The 19,467-nt window shown below is 49.0% G+C and overlaps 2 protein-coding genes across 3 annotated transcripts in view; one reads left to right on the top strand and one right to left on the bottom strand.

Annotated features, from left to right (window-relative positions):
- The window catches only part of CTPS2 (CTP synthase 2), a 132,051-nt gene that overhangs the window by 53,104 nt on the left and 59,480 nt on the right, over positions 1-19,467 (bottom strand). The gene's annotated exons all lie outside the window — the stretch shown is intronic.
- Positions 11,177-14,511, top strand: S100G (S100 calcium binding protein G). Its single transcript, XM_056131298.1, has 2 exons — positions 11,177-11,311; positions 14,407-14,511. Exons 1-2 carry the CDS (start codon positions 11,177-11,179, stop codon positions 14,509-14,511), a joined length of 240 nt encoding a protein of 79 aa, XP_055987273.1.

Raw genomic sequence — 19,467 nt, 5'->3', positions numbered from 1 at the left:
AAGGCCAAGTGTCCTACCCACTGTAGTATTACTCCAGCCCCCCACACAAAAAAATATTCTTATTACAAATAAAGGATTTTATTTCTGCCCTAGTGGTCAACGAAATATTTCCCCAATTTTGCCCAGCCTGAATGTATGGAAAGGTTGGAAAACACTGGTCTGAAGCAACTAAAACCTTCTAGGAACCCACAGCAAACAGACCCCCCAGGGTGCTTCTCCGTGGTGCTTCGGTCCACACTTCCCTGCATTGCTTGACATAGCGCTTCACTGTCCGCCTGTTGTTCATCGATTTGCTTAAGCGGGCACCAGTAATGTCTCACAACAAATTGTGAGACTTGTTACTGTTTTTTTCTTTTTTGGGTCACACCCGGAGATGCACAGGGGTTACTCCTGGCTCTGTGCTCAGGAATTACCCCGGAAGTGCTCAGGGGACCATATGGGATGCTGGGAATCAAACCCAGGTTGGCCGCGTGCAAGGCAAACGCCCTACCCACCGTGCTATTGCTTCAGCCCCTTGTTACTATTTTTGGCATATTGAATACATCACAAGGAGCTTGCCAGGCTTTGCCGTGTGGGTGAGATACTCTCGGTAGTTTGCCGGGCTCTCTGAGAGGGTCAGAGTAATCAAACCTGGGTCGACCGCGTGTAAGCCAAACGCCCTACCCACTGTGCTATTGCTCCAGCCTGCATTGCTTGACATAACCAAGGAAATTAATGTAGTTTGTTCTATTTATTTGTTTGTTTTTGAGGGGTTTGTTTGGTTTGTTTTAATTTGGGGGCCATACCCAGTGATGTTCAGGGGTTACTTCTGGCTCTATAGCCTGGTGGGCTCGGGAGTGGGAGGGACCATGGGATGCTGAGGATAGAAACCCGGTCTGTCATGGGCAAGGTAAATGCCCTAAATGCTGTGCAATCACTCCAGCCCTTGTTTATTGGTATTCCAGAAACAGTCTGCTAGAACCCAATAGGAACTGTCAAATTCTGAGTCCATAAAACCTGCCTTACTGATTACTAGGATGAACCTGACAATCTATCAATACTCAGAACTAGCAGGAATTAGTTCCAAAATTAATGTAGGGATGAAGAGAGAAAAGGAATATGCACTGAGCATGGTCTGAAGATTTTTGGCAGAGCAGCTGGAAAATGTGTGTGTGTGTGTGTGTGCATGCGTGCACACATGCGTGTGGAAACACAGACCTGAAGAACAAGAGGAATGCTTTGAAAGAAAGAAGAATGACCTGAGAAGCTTGGGAGGAAGTGAGGGTCACTGATCCGTTTCATTAGGGGGTCTTTTGGAACTAGCAACTTCGAAAACTTTGTACATTATCTCATTTTAATGGAACCACACACTGAAGGCACCAATGGTGATGTTTATCATATGGATTCATGGGTTCCCAAACTTGCTCAGTCTACTGCCACCATAGAATGTTCGAGAAAAGGTGAAGGAGCAGGGGAAGAAGCTTTCCAAGCCCAGATCATACGCTGGACATCAGAGACAGGTGCCACCATGCCTCTGGTCTGCCCAGGGGGCCTGGCTGGGGTTGTCCAGCCTAGACTCAGAGAAGATGGCTCAGATCAGGGCAGTAGAGGGGATTCCAACACCCGAAGGGGTCCAGAAAAGCAACTGAAACCTGCATTCATTTTAGTCCCAACATCCCCCAAATGTTGCCTAGATTTTGGCATCTCAGGGTCCAATGCCTCTGCCACTGGCACAGAGCCCCGTGGCCAACCGCGATTTGCCTAAACGGAGGCTCCTCCGTGAGCCTCACGGGAAGGCTGTCATTTCTTAGAAGCCAGCCATAAAGCCCCAGAAAAAAATAAAAAAGGATCAATAAGTAACGAACGCTGGTGGTGATAAAACCTTAGGAGATGTAAAATAGCACAGGACAAACACAGCACTAATTAACCTTTGCTGCAGGTTACCCTCCCGCTGGCCCTGACCAGCTCTGCAGCCGTGATAAAAGGGTAATGGGTTCATGCATCCAGGTGCCTGTGACAATCAAGTCTCAGGAAGTTCAGGTATCTTATCAAAGATGAAATTCCTGAAAGGTGGGGTGCGCTGAAGCAGAAGCCTCTGGCCTGCCCAGGATCCCCGGCTCTCTGCCGGCCCTGCAGGAGGCCGCTTCCACACAGATTCTCTCAGACCTTCGAGCGTTCTTTGAGAGGCTTTCCCTCAGTGGCTCCTGTCCTCCGTGCCATTAGTTTCTCTGCTCTTTCTCTCTGAAGCCTGCTTCTGACTGTATTCTCTCCATGCCATATTCAACTTGAGTAAAAAGTCCAAGCCAGCTTGCCATCAATCCTGTCACCCACAACCGCCATCCCAGCAGAACAAGGCATTTCCAGAGCTGCAGAAGAACTGGAAGTGTCCATGGGCACTCAGGTCCCCTCAGTCGGGAACCATCTGTTGGAGTCGTTGGGCAGACTCAGCCATTCAAGAAGGTCCACTTCCAAGTGTTCCCTGGCTCCAGTCCTGAGGACCTCAGGCACACACACACACACACACACACACACACACACACACACACACAGAGCACCTCTTGGCTACTTCTCCTGAGAAGTCTTCTCCCCTCTATTCTGCATGGGTTCTGTCCTCAGAGGTGCCCTTCACTTCCGGCTGCCCCATCCTGAAACCACTGGTATGCTCACTCTACCAAATTAATAACCCAACCAAACGTCCCTCATTTCAGCTACTGCTTATATTAGCTGAATAATGCTGCCCAACCCTTGCCCTTAAGAGTTCCACATCCTCGTCCAGAACTCAGAAATATGTAAACTTCTGGGAACTCGGTGCATCTGATTAACCAAGGTCTGTGGGTTGGCTAGATGCCCCTGAACTATCTGAGAGGCCTCAGTGAAAGCACGCGGCCTTTCTAGAAGGGAAGCAGGATAGTTAGGCACAGGAGAAGCTACAGTGAAGTCAGAGACATGGGGAGAGAGATACAAGCAGACCAACAGAGGGAGAGAGACGGCAAGACACTGCACTGCTAGTTCCAGACCTAGGAAGGGGCCCTGAGAGGTGGGGGCTGCAGAAGCTGCAAAGACCAAGAAACAGAGTCTCTCCTAGAACTTTCCAAAAGAACGCAGTCAATCCATTTGCTACTTCTGAGCTCCAGGAACAGATTCGTCTGCGTTGTTTGCACTTTTTTTGGACATCTGTTAAGCAACCACAGGAAATGCATGAAGCCCTATAGGAGATGTACCCAGAAATTTCTCCCTCCCTTTCTTTTCTTTCTTTTTTTTGGTTAATTAATTTTTTTAACTGAATCACCATGAGATACACAGTTACAAAGTTATTCAGAATTGACTTTCAGTCACACAATGCTCCAACATCCATTCCCTCACCAGTGCACATTTCCCACCACCAATGTCCCCAGTTACCCCCCTGCCTCCCTGCTCGTATCTATCTCTCTCTATCCTTCCCTCCCTTTCTCTTTCTCTCCCTCCCACCCTGCCTCCCTCCTTTTGGATTTTATGGCTTGCAATACAGACACTGAAAGGTTATCATCCATATCCCTTTGCCTACTTTCAGCACTCAGTTCTTGTCCAGAGGCATCATTTCCAACTATTTTTCCAACTATCATTGTCACAGCTGTTCCTTCTCTACCCTAAGTGCCCTCCATCCCCCACATACTCGTGGCAAGCTTCCAACCATGGGTCAGTCCTCCTGGCCCCTATTTTTTCTGTCCCTGGATATGAGTCTCATACTATTTATTTTATATCCCACAAATGAGTGCAGTCATTCTGTGTCTGTCCTTTTCCTTCTGATTCTTTTCACTCAGCACGATACTCTCCATCTCCACCCATTTATACAGGTGGTACTGGGAAAATTGGGCAGCTACATGCCAAAAAAATGAACTCAGACCTCTCTCTGATGCCAGACACAAAAGTCAGATCAAAATGGACTACAAACCTCAGTATCAGACCTGAAACCATAAGGTACACGGAGGAAAATGTAGGTAGAAGCCTCCATGACATTGAAGCTAAAGGCATCTTCAAGGATGAAATTTCACTGACAAAGCAAGTGGAAGCAAAGATAAACAGGACTATATTCAACTCTGCACCTCATAAGAAATGGTGACCAAGATACAGAGCCACAGAATAGGAAAGATTATTTACCCAATACACATCTGATAAGGGGTTAATACGAAAGATATATAAGTATAAGGCACTGGTAGAACTTTACAAGAAAAAGACATCCAACCTCATCAAAAAATGGGGAGAGGGGCCGGAGTGATAGTACAGTGGGTAGGGCGTTTGCCTTGCATGTGGCCGACCTGGGTTCAATCCCCAGCATCCATATGGTCCCCCAAGTACCTCCAGGAGTAATTCCTAAGTGCAGAGCCAGGAGTAACCCCTGACCATTGCTAGGTGTGACGCAAAAAGAAAGAGAGAAAGAAAGAAAGAAAGAAAGAAAGAAAGAAAGAAAGAAAGAAGGAAGGAAGGAAGGAAGGAGAAAGAAAGAAAGAAAGAAAGAAAGAAAGAAAGAAAGAAAGAAAGAAAGAAAGAAAGAAAAAGACATCCAGCACAATCAAAAAATGGTGAAGGGGCCAAAGTGATAGTAGAATGGGTTGGGCACTTGCCTTGCATGCAGCCGACCAGGGCTCAATCCCTGGCATCCCATCCCATATGGTACCCCCAGCACTGCCAAGAGTAATTCCTTAGTGCAAAACCAGGAGTAACAGTAACCCCTGAGCATCACTGGGTGTGATCCAAAAAGAAAAAAAAATGGGGAAAGGAAAAGAACAGAAACTTCCTCAAAGAAGAAATTCAAATGGCCAAAAAGCACATGAAAAAAAAATGCTCTACATCACTAATTATCAGGGAGATGCAAATCAAAATAATGAGGTATCATCTCACACCACAGAGGCTGGCACACCTCCAGGAGAACAAGGACAACCAGAGCTGGCGCAGATGCGGTGAGAAAGGAACGCTCATTCATTGTCGGTGGGAATGCTGACTAGTCCAGCCTTTTTGGAAAACAATATGGACATTGCTCAAAAAACTAGAAATTGAGCTCCCATTTGACCCCGCAATACCATTTCTGGGAATATACCTCCCTCACTTTATTTTTTTATGTTTTTGCTTTTTGGATCACACCCGGCGATGCTCAGGGGTTACTCCTGGCTCTGCACTCAGGAATTACTCCTGGCGGTGCTCAGGGGACCATATGGGATGCTGGGAATCGAACCTGGGTTGGCTGCGTGCAAGGCAAACACCCTACCCGCTGTGCTATCACTCCAGTCCCTCTCCCTCACTTTCTTTTCTTTCTTTCTTTCTTTCTAACCTCCCTCACTTTCTGCATGCACCTGTGCTCTGGAGCTGAAGTGCAGTGACCAAACCCAAACTAGATGACCTGTGCCAGTAGCACAATACTCACACTCCAATCCAGGGCCTCACAGTGAAATCTCCCCAGCTTTTTATCAGAAGCCAACAGGAGACTAAAGGACTGGTGGGCCATAAGAGCAGGAGTCGAATGCCCCCACAGGTGAATTACTAAGCTGCAGGGAGCCCACTTTGGCAGAAGGGAAAAGGTGGGGGGGAGCCTCCAAGCTGATTCTGCCCTTCATTTCCCCTTCTGCCTTCCCAGTCTCAGCCTCTTGGAGGCGCTGTGGGGACCGACACAGCCCCGGTGAAAGCCTGGGCAGTCCCAGAAATATCGCTCTTGATTTATTTTGGTGAGGGGCCCACCTGGCACTGCTGAGGGGCCCGTGCGGTCTCTACCGCAGAAACCACATCGCGCTTTTTTCTGGTCCTTGACCCCCTCAACCAGCAAGAGCAAGGTCCCGTGGCTCTCTCACCAGGAAAAGAGCATCCTGAAGGCCTCTGGTGTGACCGTCCCCCGGGTACGTGGCCCAGTTCTGCTCAGTCTCAGCCTAGAGGCACAGGTGGCCTGGGGGGAACACGTGAGCTGGGCCTGGCCTCGAACCCAGATCTCCCCGTCCTCAGCACTGTGACCCGCAATCTCTCGAGAGACAGATGGAACCTCGGCCTGGGGCGCAGGGAGGAGTGACTTAGGGAGCACGGCGGGGTACAGGGCCCAGCATCCTAAATATCAGGTCCCCAGTGAAACGGCCGCTGGGAACTCCTGAGCCAGCCAACAGGCACAAACCCCCCAGTCCCACTCTCAGAAGGCACAAGACAAGGAGGAAACGGGGGCCCTTCTTGCTCAGGATCAGAGCGCGGGGGCCCGTGCCCACCACATGTGGCAAGCTGGGAACTAGCACTGGGCCCTGCTGCCCAGGCCCTGCGTGCCACGGCTGTCTGCGGTGCCCAAGGCCTGGGGAACAAGGCAGCTCTTTCTTCACTTTTCTAGGAAAGACTAAGGCTGTCCAAAGATCAGGCAATTAACGGCAGTGTGATAAGTGACCTTTGCCTCTCCGTTTTTCCATTACCAATCTTGCGCCTGTCATTTTTTCCCATTCTCCAGTTTCAAAATGCACTCGCAGGGGCGCACCCCGCATTTATGGCCCATCACCATATAGTTTTAGTTAATGTTTCATGAGAATATCTATTGATGGAGTCCGTGCTTCTCACTGTCGGAAGGTTTACCCTCACGCTTGAGTCTACAGGTAAATGAGAGAAAATAAGCAAGGAGAACATGTGACTGGCAGAGAAGAGCAAGTAAAATCTTCGAAAGCCCCACCCGGTCTGTTAACATTTAATCCAGGCATAAGCTCTGGAAACACGCAGCCTTGGAACCCCACTGTGACTTCTGTGCGGTCCTGGAGGCTGAGCCCAGGCCTCCTGCGGGTGACACATGCTGCCACCGAGCCACACGACAGGTGCCCCCAGCTCCTCCCCAGAAATGACAGGCTGGAAGCCTAAAAGCCTGTCAATCAGTATGTTCCACCTTCTTTTTCTTAGAGCTGAATGCATTTTTATGTGTCTATATAGTATACACGAACATCGTATAGAAGTATGCCACATGGAGCAGGTTATTTGATGTATAATAGTTATTAAAGTCTTATGGTTTTGGGGGCTGGAGTGATAGTACAGCGGGTAGGGCATTTGCCTTGCACGCAGCCAACCCGGGTTCAATTCCCAGCATCCCATATGGTTCCCCAAGCACTGCCAGAAGTAATTCCTGAGTGTATGAGCCAGGAGTAACCTCTGTGCATCACTGAGTGTGACCCAAAAAGAAAAAAAGAATAATAAAGTCTTATGGTTTTTGTGTTATATTGTTATTAAGATCATACATAGTTATAGAAATCATTTTACTTATTAGCTCCAAATAGGGGTTGGAGAGCGTTCAGGGGGTAAGGTGCTCGCTTGGTTTGCAGCAGACCCTGGTTCGATCCCTGGAACCACATGGACCCCTGAGCATTGCTGGGTGCAGCCAAGAAGGCTCCCCGGTCCCACCCTGGAGGCCCCCTAGCACTGCCAGAGTGGCTTGGGTCATTCCCAGCAGGGGCCGCCAGGCTTCCTACATACTACCTGGGGGCCCCCAAGCCCCAGAAGAAAAAAAGATAACCAAGGCCCTATTCTTTTTCGCTCACAAGTGGTCACTTGAGCCAACCAATGATTGAAGGTGCTGTTTCAGCAACTGGGGGTGGGGGGAGGTGGACTATGGGCCATGGCCGCAGGAGAAAGGCCTGTTCTCAGGCAGGAGTCATGACGGAAGCTGAAGGGAGGGTCAGGATGGCAACAGCTCCTCATCCACAGAGAAAGATGATGTGAAAATATCAGTCATCAGTGAAAGCGGGCAGAAAGCGGGTGGACTGATGCTCATTTACTACGCTTGCAAGTTTTCCAAAAGTTTGAAATTTGGGGAAAAGGTGTGAGAGGAACAAGATCATTCTTGTTATGGCTGTTCAACAAAGGTCTGTTTCCTCCCCCAGGAAACCAGACCAAAAGTATGAAAAGGCCACAAGTTCCTGAAAACCCCGATTGGATTGCATTAGCAAAATCAGAACCCTTTTGTATAAAATCTTCCAAGTGAAGCTATTTTGCCAATCTTGACTACAAAAAAGAGAGTGGATACATATTCAGTACCGGGGTATCCCAAAGGCAGATTATCTACACTATTCACAATAGCCCAAATCTGGAAACAACCCAAATGTTCCAGAAGAGATGACTGGCTGAAGAAACTGTAACACATATACACAACGGAATAATACCAGCTTTAAGAAAGGATGAAATCACGTAATTTTGCTGCTATGTGGCTAGATCTGGAGATTCCAGGCTGAGTGAAGTTAGCCAGAAGGAGAGGAACAGACATAGAATGATCTCTCATCTGCAGGATGGAAAGGAACATAATGGGGGCATAACTGGTGCCCAAAGGCAATAGGAAGTAAGAGCTGGTCTTGAGCAGGAAGCTGAGCATAAGAAAGTTGGGATAGGGGGGCTGAGAAGCGGTGGGGTCCTGTACCCCAGAACAACAAAGGAGGCAAGAGAACACTCTGAAAAACAATGCATTTGTTTGGGCCCACAGTTGGCGGTGCCCAGGGCTGGCTCCTGGCTCTGCACTCAGGGATCACTCCCGGTGGGCTTGGGGGACCATATGAGGTAACGGGGATCAAAACCAGGTCAGCCACGTGCAAGGCAAGTGCCCTACCTGCTGTCCTGTGGCTCTTGCCCAGGAAGAGGACACTCTGATGGAGGGTGTGGTATGGCAATGTTTTATGCACGAAATCCTGATGTTAACAGGTTTGCAAACTGTGGTGCCAAAAATTTTAAAAAATTAAGATAATAATAGTCTGCAATTGGGCTGAAGCAATAGCACAGCGGGCAGGGCGTTTGCCTTGCACGCAACCCATGTGGCCAACCCGAGTTCAATTCCCCCGCCCCTCTCGAAGAACCCAACAAGCTACCGAAAGTATCTCACCCACACGGCAAACCCTGGCAAGCTACCCGTGATGTATTCGATATGCCAAACACAGTAACAACAAGTCTCCCAAGTAACAACGTTTGTTACTGGCCCGCTCAAACAAACTGATGAACAACGGGAGGACAGTGCAGTCTGCAATCAAAGCAAGGCCAGTAAAATCAAGATATAAAAAAAAAATCTCTGGATAGGTAACTCTCAGCATTGGTGGGAAGCTTTTTAACACACTGAGATTTCACATTTGATCTTCAAAATGTGACCCAAGAATTTTAGAAATAAACAGCGTCCTAGAGAAATATGGTCCAAACCTTCTCTCTGCAATTTGTTTGTGATATAATGAAGGTGGTGACATGATACAAGCATGGAAGCAGACAAGGGCTTAAATGCTGATACATGCTTTTACCATCGATCTGGAAGCCCTTCTTGGTGAATTACAATCAGCATTAGATCAATGTCCTCTGGAAATGTCCTCGTTTTTTTTTTTTCATGAAACCCTCTCCAGTAGAAATAAATTTAGTCTCCAGTTGTAAATCTTGGCAGTTCCACAGAGTTTTGAAGCATTTTCAGTTGAATAAAAGTAAGGGCAAGTGTTTTCACAAGTCTGTGGGATGATTAACACAACACATTTGGCAAGGGAAAGAATAATGAGAACTAAGAAGCAAACACGGAGACAATGAGAAAGGGGAAGGGTAACATTACTCGGTAATCTTGCTCTGCCAACAGAAACACAGATTACTGCGTTATCAAATGCCCCTGCTGAGACAGGGGGTATAGGCTGGTAGGTACCGCACGGTGTGGTACTCGGGGCTTACCGGTGGCTCCGTGTTCAGGGATTAGTCGCAGTTTGGGAAAGCATATGAGGAGCTGGCGGTTAAGCCAGGGTCAGCACCTTAACCCCTGCACTTTCTCTCCGACCCCCCCGCCCACTTCTTAAACCTACTTCAGCGATATTTCCTAGTCACTGAAGTTCATATATGTATGTTCATATATGTATATGCTCCATTCATATATGTATTCAAAGTGTAGGCACTCAGGGTTGGAGCAATAGTACAGCAGGTAGGGCATTTGCCTTGCACGCGGCCAATCTGGGTTCGATCCCCAGCATCCCATGAGCACCGCCAGGAGTAATCCCTGAGTGCAAAGCCAGGAGTAACCCCTGTGCATTGCCGGGTGTGACCCAAAAAGCAAAAAAACAAAAACAAAAAAAAACCCCAAACAACAAAAAAAGAAAAGTGTTGGCACTCGATATATACGAAACTTCAAAGGGACTTCAGAAGCTATTTTAGCTGCAACTTTTTCTAAATATGAAGAAGTGTTTTTTTGGTCCAATGACTAAAATGAAAGAGAAAACAAAAGTCACCCTCCAAATTTCTACTTTCTAAAATAAACAAATATCATGAAATCCATGCTGGAGAAAACACTATAATCTAAAGGGGGAGTCTCAGCTCCCGCTGGGGACTCTGAACCATGAAGCCGCCTTGGAGCTTGCTCTTTATTGGATCTTGCCCCTCATTAGGAGGGTCACGCAGTCTGCAGCCTGGGTTTCAAAAATCATTAATAATTACCCTTAAACTGCAAACAAAAGGGAAATTTTATAATCAGGGTGGTGGATCAGTGACTGCTATAAAAGGCGCGCGGTGCGCACAGCACCTCACTCACCCCTACCTGCTGCGTGCAGCCACACCTCACCTCAGCCAGGAGAGCAGGTGAGTCACCGGAACTGCCCGGCACCCCGCTTCCTTTCAGCACGCGGGAAACACTGTGGGCTCAGATGCGGGTTTTGCTGGAGAGGGCGAGTGTCAGGGACCTAGAGTCTGGAGTGGGTATTCTTCAGATCCCAGCAACAGAGGGTACAGGGGCACCAGTCACGGGGCCCCGCTCCCAGGATAACCTCCTGGAAGAGGTCATCTAGGAACAGACTAATCGATCAGACGAGGTCATCTTCCCGACAAGCTTTCCCTCACACTTGCCTCTCCTCTCTTCTCCTCCCTCCTTCTTCTTGCCCTCCCCTCAAGTCTTTGCTTTCTTCTTCTTCTTTTTTTTTTTTGGCCTTTGGGGTCATACCCGGTGGTGCTCAGGGGTTACTCCTGCCTCTGCTCTCAGGAATTACTCCTGGCGGTGCTTAGAGGACCATATGGGATGCCGAGGATTGAACCGGGGTGGCCAGGTGTAAGGCAAGAGCCTTCCCACTGCACATCGCTCCAGCCCTTCAGCACTTAGCTTCTTCTCCCCATCTCTGCCAAGGCAACAAACAGGGAGTGATAAAATCCTGCAGGGGGTCGTTAGCCTAAAAAACGCTGTTCCAGCCGTTTTCTGTAAGCTCATCTCTTCCCCCAGGGACAGAAGCCCAGGATGTGTGCCCAGAAATCTCCCGAGGAACTGAAGAGCATTTTCGAAAAGTACGCTGCCCGAGAAGGTGACCCCGAGCAGCTGTCCAAGGAGGAGCTGAAGCTTCTGGTTCAGACCGAATTCCCCAGCTTGCTGCAGGCAAGTCACAGTGGTGGGGAAGAAAGGGTAGGGGCAGGAGAGGATGCCGGGTGCCAGGGAGCTGAGGTCTTCTGCACTGGTCCTGTGCCAGTGGCACTTGAAGAGGGGGGTCACTTGACCGCCTCCCTTGGTGGGACCCACACCGCAGAAGGCAAACTATGCCCCGTAGCCTCAGTAGAGAATGCCTGGGGAGCATCGTGGTCAACAGAAGCAACCGGGCGGGGGGGGGGGGGCAGGAGGGGGCAGAGAGATAGCACGGCAGGTAAGGCATTTGCCCCGTATGTGGCCAAGGCTGGTTTGATCTCTGACATTCAATAGGGATAGGGTCCCCAGAGCCCTGCCAGGCGCAATTCCTGAGTGCAGAGCCAAGAGTAAGACTTGAGCCTCGCCAGGTGTGGCCTCCAAAACTAACTAACTAAATAAATAAATAAATAAATAACTTCAGCTGCCCAGAATGGCCTCAACGTGTAATCAAAATTAACCATGAACAGAGGCCAGAGATATACAGCGAGCAGGGCACTTTCCTTGCACAAGACTGACCTGGGTTTGATCCCCGGCATCCAACTAGGTCCTTGAGCCCCTCCAGGAGTGATCCCTGAGCACAGAGCCAGGAGTCAGGCCTCAGCTGGGTGTGGCTCAAAAGAAAACAAACAAAAAAAATAGACACAACCAGGGTCTGTTCACTAAGGTGAAGCCCAGACCTCAGATTGCCAAGCAAACATGTTCTCACCTTCAGCCTCTGTGCCAGGCTTTTGGGCAAACCAGGGTCTGTAGAATCATCTTCACTAGCCTTGGGCGTGCTTGGCTGTCAGAGGTGGATCCCACAAAAACCCACACTTAGTAGGCAGTCTGACAGTTTGCCCTCCCTGACAGCCCATTATTATTCCAAAGCCTTTAATTTGTATTAATTTGTGTTAAGCAACTGAATTTGTGTCACAGAGGCAACGATGCATTTCTAAACAACTTTCAGGAAAGGATTAAATTTTCTCAGCCATAAAGTTTCCCATCACGGCCATCCTAGGGTTGTCGAAAGCAAGAGGCAATGAGGAGCTGCTCACTCCATGATGGCCCGATTCACACTCCTTTCCATCAAAAACCAGCCTCCGAAACGGAAGCGACTGTACTGAAATTACTTGGGCTGAATTCAGCTGTGATTCTGGAAGAAGGTTTCTGCTTCCCAAACTTTAAGCAGAAATGCACCTTCTGTCAAAAGTCTGTGAGACTTTTGGGGTTCTCTTGTCTGAGCAGGTTTCTGTTTCTTAGTACTGAGATGGGGCCGAACCCTATAATCTGATGCTGACTTATTTTCTGACAGTTAAAGTAGCAGATGATTTTAAAAATAAGTTAAAGGGGGTCGGAGAGGTAGTATGAGGGTTAAATCACTTGCCTTGCATCCCACTGACCATAGCTCGGCACATGATCCCCTGAGTACAGCCAGGGGTCACTCCTGAGCACTGGGCCGGGAATAGGTCCTGAGCACTGCTGGGTGTGGCCCAATTCCTTTCCCCCACCCCATAAAAGAAAAAAAAGTTAAAGGCTCTGACAGAAATAAAAATCTTTTCATTTAAATAAAAATAAGGGGCTGGGGCGATAATACAGCGGATAGGGCATTTGCCTTGCACGCAGCCGACCCAGGTTTGATTCCCAGCATCCCATATGGTCCCCCGAGCACTGCCAGGAGTAATTCCTGAATGCATGAGCCAGGAGTAACCCCTGTGCAACACTTTGGGTGTGACCCAAAAGGCACAAAAAAAGAAAAGAAATGTTTGTTATTTTATCACAAAATATAATTTGAGAAAGATTGAATTAGAAAAAAAAAACTGGAGCCAGAGTGATAGTACAGCAGGCAGGCACTTGCATCATACATGGCTAACCCGGGTTCAATCCCTGGCACCACATATGGTCCCCCAAGTCCTCCAGGAGTGATCCCAGAGCTCAGAGCCAGGAATAAGCCCTGAGCACTGCCAGGTTTGCTCCTCACACACACACATAAAAAGAAGTGTACATGTTGTAATTATTACTTTTTTCTCTCGTCAATCTGTTTGATAGTTTCCGATTACCTGTCAGACACAGCAACTTGTCTGACACTAACCAACTCAGACTTCGCTCTTGTGATCATAGCACAGCACTAAGTGTCCTGGTGGGAATCTTAAGGGTTAAAGCATATCTTTCTATACAGGTGGGTTGTACAGTAACACAGGAGTATTTAACATTATGGAACTGTAGACTTGAAAATAGTTACAATGCCAAATTTTGTTATATATGTTTTATCGTAATATTGTAAAATCTGAAGCTAACTTAGAGGCGAAAGCATTCTCGGAGGATCTTCTCTAGGAACTCATCGATCACAAGTTGATTCTTAGCTGAGGGTCAGAGTTCCAAGAGCTTTGAGATCTGAGTTGTAAGACCGACACGAGAGTGAGACTATAGGACCATCAGCAGTCAAAAGGGAGTCAGGCCGAGCACAATCTCACAGAGCATCTGAAGCTGTGGGAGTCAATGCCAACAGGCACAAAAGCCCAGCTGGTAACTCTGGCCATGCCAAAGGGTACCAAACACTGCCCCAAAGTCAGCCCCCTACAGAGGTAAGTTGCACAACTCCGATCGTGGGAGAAACTAAGGCGGAGCCACTACTGGAAACCTACATCCTTTCTATTTACACACTCTAGGCCCTGGGCTGGCTACTGGTCATGTCAATGCCTCAGCTTCCTCATCTGGAAAGGAGGTCTACCCCCCCCCCCCCAGGGATGGCTAGGAAAACGTCAGAGGTTGCATGGCCCTGGAGGGGGGAAACCAAGTCTTGGGGAAAGCCGGGAGCACAGGCTCTTACGTGAAGTTCTCAGACTCCTGGGGGAAGAACGTTTGTAGGGGCATGTTAAGCCTCACTGAAAATCACAGAGGAAAGCAAGGATCCTAAATTTCCCGTTATCAGAAGTTAAAGAAGGAACGACTGAGCCCGCGAAGGGTGAAGGGCAGCGTGTGCTGCAACGGCGCCAAGGCACCGCTAGGGGCGCTCCCACAGCGTGCTCAGACACCCAGGTAACAGGCTCCTTTTTTCTTCTCCTCTCTCCCCCGTGCCTTCTCTCTCAAACCAGGGTCCGAGCACCCTAGACGAGCTCTTCAAGGAACTGGACAAAAATGGAGATGGAGAAGTCAGTTTCCAGGAATTCCAGGCGTTGGTAAAAAAGATATCCCAGTGACAGACAAGCAGAACAGGATGCCGAGCACTGAAGGGCGAGCTCTGGAACGCACCGCCAACGTCTGTGTTCAACTCCTTGCCGCTCCCATCTGGCACTGAGGTCCCTTGAGTCCGAAGAAATGCTCAGACGGCCCTCCCCTTGCCATGGACTGAGCTGTGCCCACTCCACAAGTGACCATAGTCAGCTTCAGTTGATTGTATGGAATAAATAAAAATTTGGCCCAGAAGAGTTTCCCAGTCTTTATCAAGACTACAAACATGATAGCAGACATAGGGAGACACTGCTGAAGAGGTAAACCAACACTCTCACGCCATGCCTCCGCCGGAGTCAGTCTGTCCCTCCACCCCCCCACCACTGCTCGGTGCTCATGTCACTTCCAATCTCCACTCCTGTTTCACTGCACTCAGTACATGACTTCCGGGCCATGTAGCACTTCTGTGCTGTTCCCATCAATGGCACCCGAGGGAGTGCCCAGAAAAAAAAGGATCAAGAGCTAGTTCTGCTTGGTCATCACCCGGATGGCCTCAGTTCTGGTGTGTGATCTGTGAAATGGAACAGACAGCTACTGCCCAGGAACCACCAGGTGGGTCTATCTGGAGCAGGAACTGTCTTGCCCACCTTAGCAGAGAGTTAAAGTGTTCAAGTTCCAAGTTCCAGTGGACAGGGTGTTTGCCTTGCACACAGCTGACCCGGTTCATTCCCCAGCACCCCACACGGTCCCCGAGCCCCAACAGGAATACTGCCTCAGGATAGGGCCAGGAGTAAGCCCTGAGCACCACCGGTGGGGCCCAAAATAGTAACGGAGAAAAAAATGATCAAGTTCGAACTAATTCAGGCTGTCCACACTGAAGTACTCAGAAGCCGACTTCCTTTCCCCTTCTCAAAGCACCCACAAATTACCACCAAGAGCCACATTTCCTTCCCACAGTGGGACTCCAGCCTTTGGCTTCATTTATGTCCTCCAAACGATCCTTGTTAAACTTTTTGTTTTTTCTTAACGGCACCGTGCCTTTCACAGTGCAATTTGAGTTGCCCGGATGAACTGTGTTTGGGGACTGATCTCGGGCAGTGTGTGCCTTAATTATGGACTCAGGTTTTTTTGTCCCGGTCCATTACTCCTTCACAACCTATTTCAACCCACCTGGAAGTGATATTATCTTAGAACAATGTTTTTTATTTTGAATTCAGGCTCGAGGCAGAGGTACCCAAACTTACTGGTCCTATCGACCCCTATTCAGAAAATAACCCCAACCCCCGTGGAATTAAACCTTTCTGAAAGAAAAGAAAGCGCCACCCGTGGCATGAGGCTAACAGCCCTGATGAGGGGTAGTGGCCCTTTGGGAAACTCTCTAGGACTAAAACTGCTCTGCAATCTCTAGTTGACGTCAGCAAAACAGGGAATTCTTCTTGCTACCTTCCATGATTTCTTTCCCTTTCTGTCTTCCTTCCTTTATTCTGGAGTCAGGAGTGATTGAGTTACCCACCCCTTTAATAGCGTGCATTACCCACCCCTTTAATAGCATGAATTCAAAATAAAAAATTAATAGCATGCAAACCTGGCTGAAGCGATAGCACAGCGGTAGGGCGTTTGCCTTGCACGTGGCTGGCCCAGCCAAGCCGGGTTCAATTCCTCCGCCCCTTTCAGAGAGCCTGGCAAGCTACTGAGAGTATTTCGCCGGCATGGCAAAGCCTGGCAAGCTACCCGTGACGTATTCATATGCCAAACACAGTAACAACAAGTCTCACGATGGAGACGTTACTGGGCCCGCTCGAGCAAATCGATGAACAATAGGAGGACAGTGCTATTCCCTTGCCCTGTGGGTTTTGTTGTTGTTGTTGTTGTTGTTGTTGTTCCTTTCCGTTTTGGATCACACCGAGCGATGCTCAGGGGTTACTCCTGGCTCTGTACACAGGAATTACTCCTGGTGGTGCTTGGGGGATCATATGGGATGCTGGGGATAGAACCCGGGTGAGCCGCGTGCAAGGCGAACACCCTCCCCACTGAACTATGGCTCCGGCCCCACACTATTATTCTATACACCACACTTAAGTGAGACCATCCTGTGTTTGCCCATCTTCCGGCTTACTTCACTCAGCATGGAATCCCCCAGTCCTATGTAAGTTGCAGCACATTGCATGATTTTGTCGTTCTTGCAGCTGCACAGTATTCCAAACGATAACAACCAAACTTATAAACGTGCCTGTCAAAGGAAGCAGGCTGAGGGGTGGGAGAGAATCTGGGACACTGGTGGAGGGAAGTCGCAGTGGTGCTGGCACTGCTGCCGGAACACTGTCTGCTTAGAACTCAACCATGAAGGGCCAGGGAAACAGTACAGCGGGGAGGGCACTCGCCTTGCAAGCGACCGAGCTGGGTTCAATCCCCAGCACTCCGTATGGTTCCCGAATGCTGGTGGGTCGCTGGTGGCTATCATATCAAATTACACAGATATATTCTACCCTAATAGAAACAGCACTGTTAGTTTGAAGGACGGCATACTAACATACTGCCTGAGATCAGCCTGTGTCTTGATCCCCAAGTGTGTGTGTGTGTTTGTGTGTGTGTGTGTATATATCTATATATATATATAGATATATATAGATATATATATTGGGGGGATCCGTCCTAAGAGTGTTCAGGGAGCCAAAAGCCACTCATGACGAGTCAGGAGTAAGCCCTGCGTACACCCCCAAACAAACAAACAAACCCAAAAACCAGATGGGAGACTGCTTCTCATTTAAATCTAGATATATGGGCTGGAGCAATAGTACAGCAGGTAGGGCATTTGCCCTACATACAGCCAACCCTGGGTTCAATTCCCAGCATCTCATAGGGTCCCCTGAGCACCACCAGCAGTAATTCTTGAGTGCATGAGCCAGGAGTAACCCCTGAGCATCGCCAGGTATGACCCAAAAAGCAAAAACAAAAACAAAAACAAAAAAAACCTCTTGATAGGTAATGGCAATACTGAGTGGTTTCTACACTCCTCAAGCCCTCACAGTGCTCGGCTGGGCTTCATGAGCTCAGGACTCCACTCACTGTGGAGTCAAGCCCCGGTGGCACCTGAAGGCATCCAAGGGGAAGCACTTTGGTCACTGAGAGCCAACAGATTCAAGGAGATGCTTCGACCTCTCCCTCTATTACTGAAAAGAATTTAGAAAGGGGCTGAGCCGAAAAAAGGAAAAAGTTATTGGTACAGATAACATTTATCCGTATGGCCTGTCGTCCTGAGGGGCAAACTTCTAATTACCAACTACTCGACATCCGCTCTCCTGAGTGACCTTCCTCTCCATTCCCTGGCTCAAGATGGCATATGCTTTGGCAAGGGCAGAGAGAGTACAGGGTTCAGGCCCTCTGATTCCCAAACCCTGGCTCTGCCTGCCCTGCTGACCCCCACAGCGAGTGACCCCACGGAGTACGACCAGACCATCACCAGCAGTCACCCAAAATACCCTCCAAAAAAACCTTGGTTTTGCGTGACAGTTTTGGAACTCTATCTCAGTGAAGGATCACCTTACCTATGCAATTAACTTTGCCTCCTATTAATCAGTCTTACATGGACATAATTATGGAATCAGTCAAAAGAACCTTGAAAGGGAAAGGAAGAATATCCTGCCTCTACAGACCTCAGAGAGGGAAGGCCTGGTCGATGAAAGAAGAAGCTACAGCAAAGGGGACCAGAGAGAAAGTCAGTGGGCAAGGTGCTTGCCTAGTACGCAGTTCACCCTGGCACTAGATATGGTCCCCAGACCCACGCCAAGGGTGGTCCCTCAATCGCTCGGGATGGGAGATGTGTGCTGAAAGTAGATACAGGACCAAACATGATGGCCTCTCAGTTTCTGCATTGCAGACCATAATATAAGTAGGGAGAGAGTAAGAAGAAAATTGTCTGCCATAGAGGCAGGGGCTGGGGTCGGGTGGGGGTGGCGGGAGGGATACTGGGGACAGTGATGGTGGAAAATATACACTGGTGGAGGGATAGGTGTTCAATCATTGCGTGGCTGAAACTCAATTGTGAAAGCTTTGTGACTGTATCTTATGGTGATTCAAGAATTAAAAGGTAAAGGTAAAGGCCCTCCCGTTGATCGTCGATTTCCTCGAGCGGGGCAAGTAACGTCTCCATTGGAGACTTTGTTGTTACTGTGTCTGGCATATCGAATACTCTCGGTAGCTTGCCGGGCTCTCCGAGAGGGGCGGAGGAATCGAACTCGGGTCGGCCATGTTGGCCGCTTGTAAGGCGAACGCCCTACCCGCTGTGCTATCGCTCAAGAATTGAAAAATGAAAATTGAAAAAAGGGTGGGGGTCCGGAGTGATAGCACAGCGGGTAGGGCGTTTGCCTTGCACGCGGCCGACCTGGGTTCAATCCCCGGCATCCCATATGGTCCCCCAAGCACCGCCAGGAGTAATTCCTGAGTGCAGAGCCAGGAATAACCCCTGAGCACCGCTGGGTGTGACCCAAAAAGCAAAAAAAAAAAAGGGGGGGTGGTTCCTGAGCACAGAGCCAGGAGTCAATCCAGAGCATTGCCAGCTGTGGCCCAAGACAAAAAAGAAAAAGAATCTGTAACAAGAGGGGTTGGGGGAGATCAGTGGAAGGTTTGGAGCATCTACCAAAGTAATGGTCCCCAAGCATCACAGCTGTGGCGCACCCCAACACTGAGTGCAAAGTAGCTCCTGGGCACCACCAAGTGTGGCCCAAAATGCCCAGGAAAAGAATCAAGACCCAGAAGCGGGAAAGCACAAACTGAAGATTCTGCAGTAGATGGGGGGCAGCAGGGAATATGCACATAGGCTTGGCCGTGACACTGGGGTAGCCTCAGGGAGCGTTTCTAGAAGCTACTGTCAGGAGAGCGGGTAGACCCGGGCGGCACCAGGACAGCCATGCTTTGCTTGCTTGCTTTTCTGTTTATAGTTTTGCTTATGGGTCACACCTGGCAGTACTCACGACTTACTCCTGGCT

This window comes from Sorex fumeus, unplaced genomic scaffold (assembly GCF_029834395.1).
Source record: "Sorex fumeus unplaced genomic scaffold, SorFum_2.1 ptg000086l, whole genome shotgun sequence".
Classification (NCBI taxonomy): domain Eukaryota; kingdom Metazoa; phylum Chordata; class Mammalia; order Eulipotyphla; family Soricidae; genus Sorex; species Sorex fumeus.
Note: the sequence above shows the minus strand (reverse complement) of the source record. Positions and strands in the feature narration are given on the sequence as shown.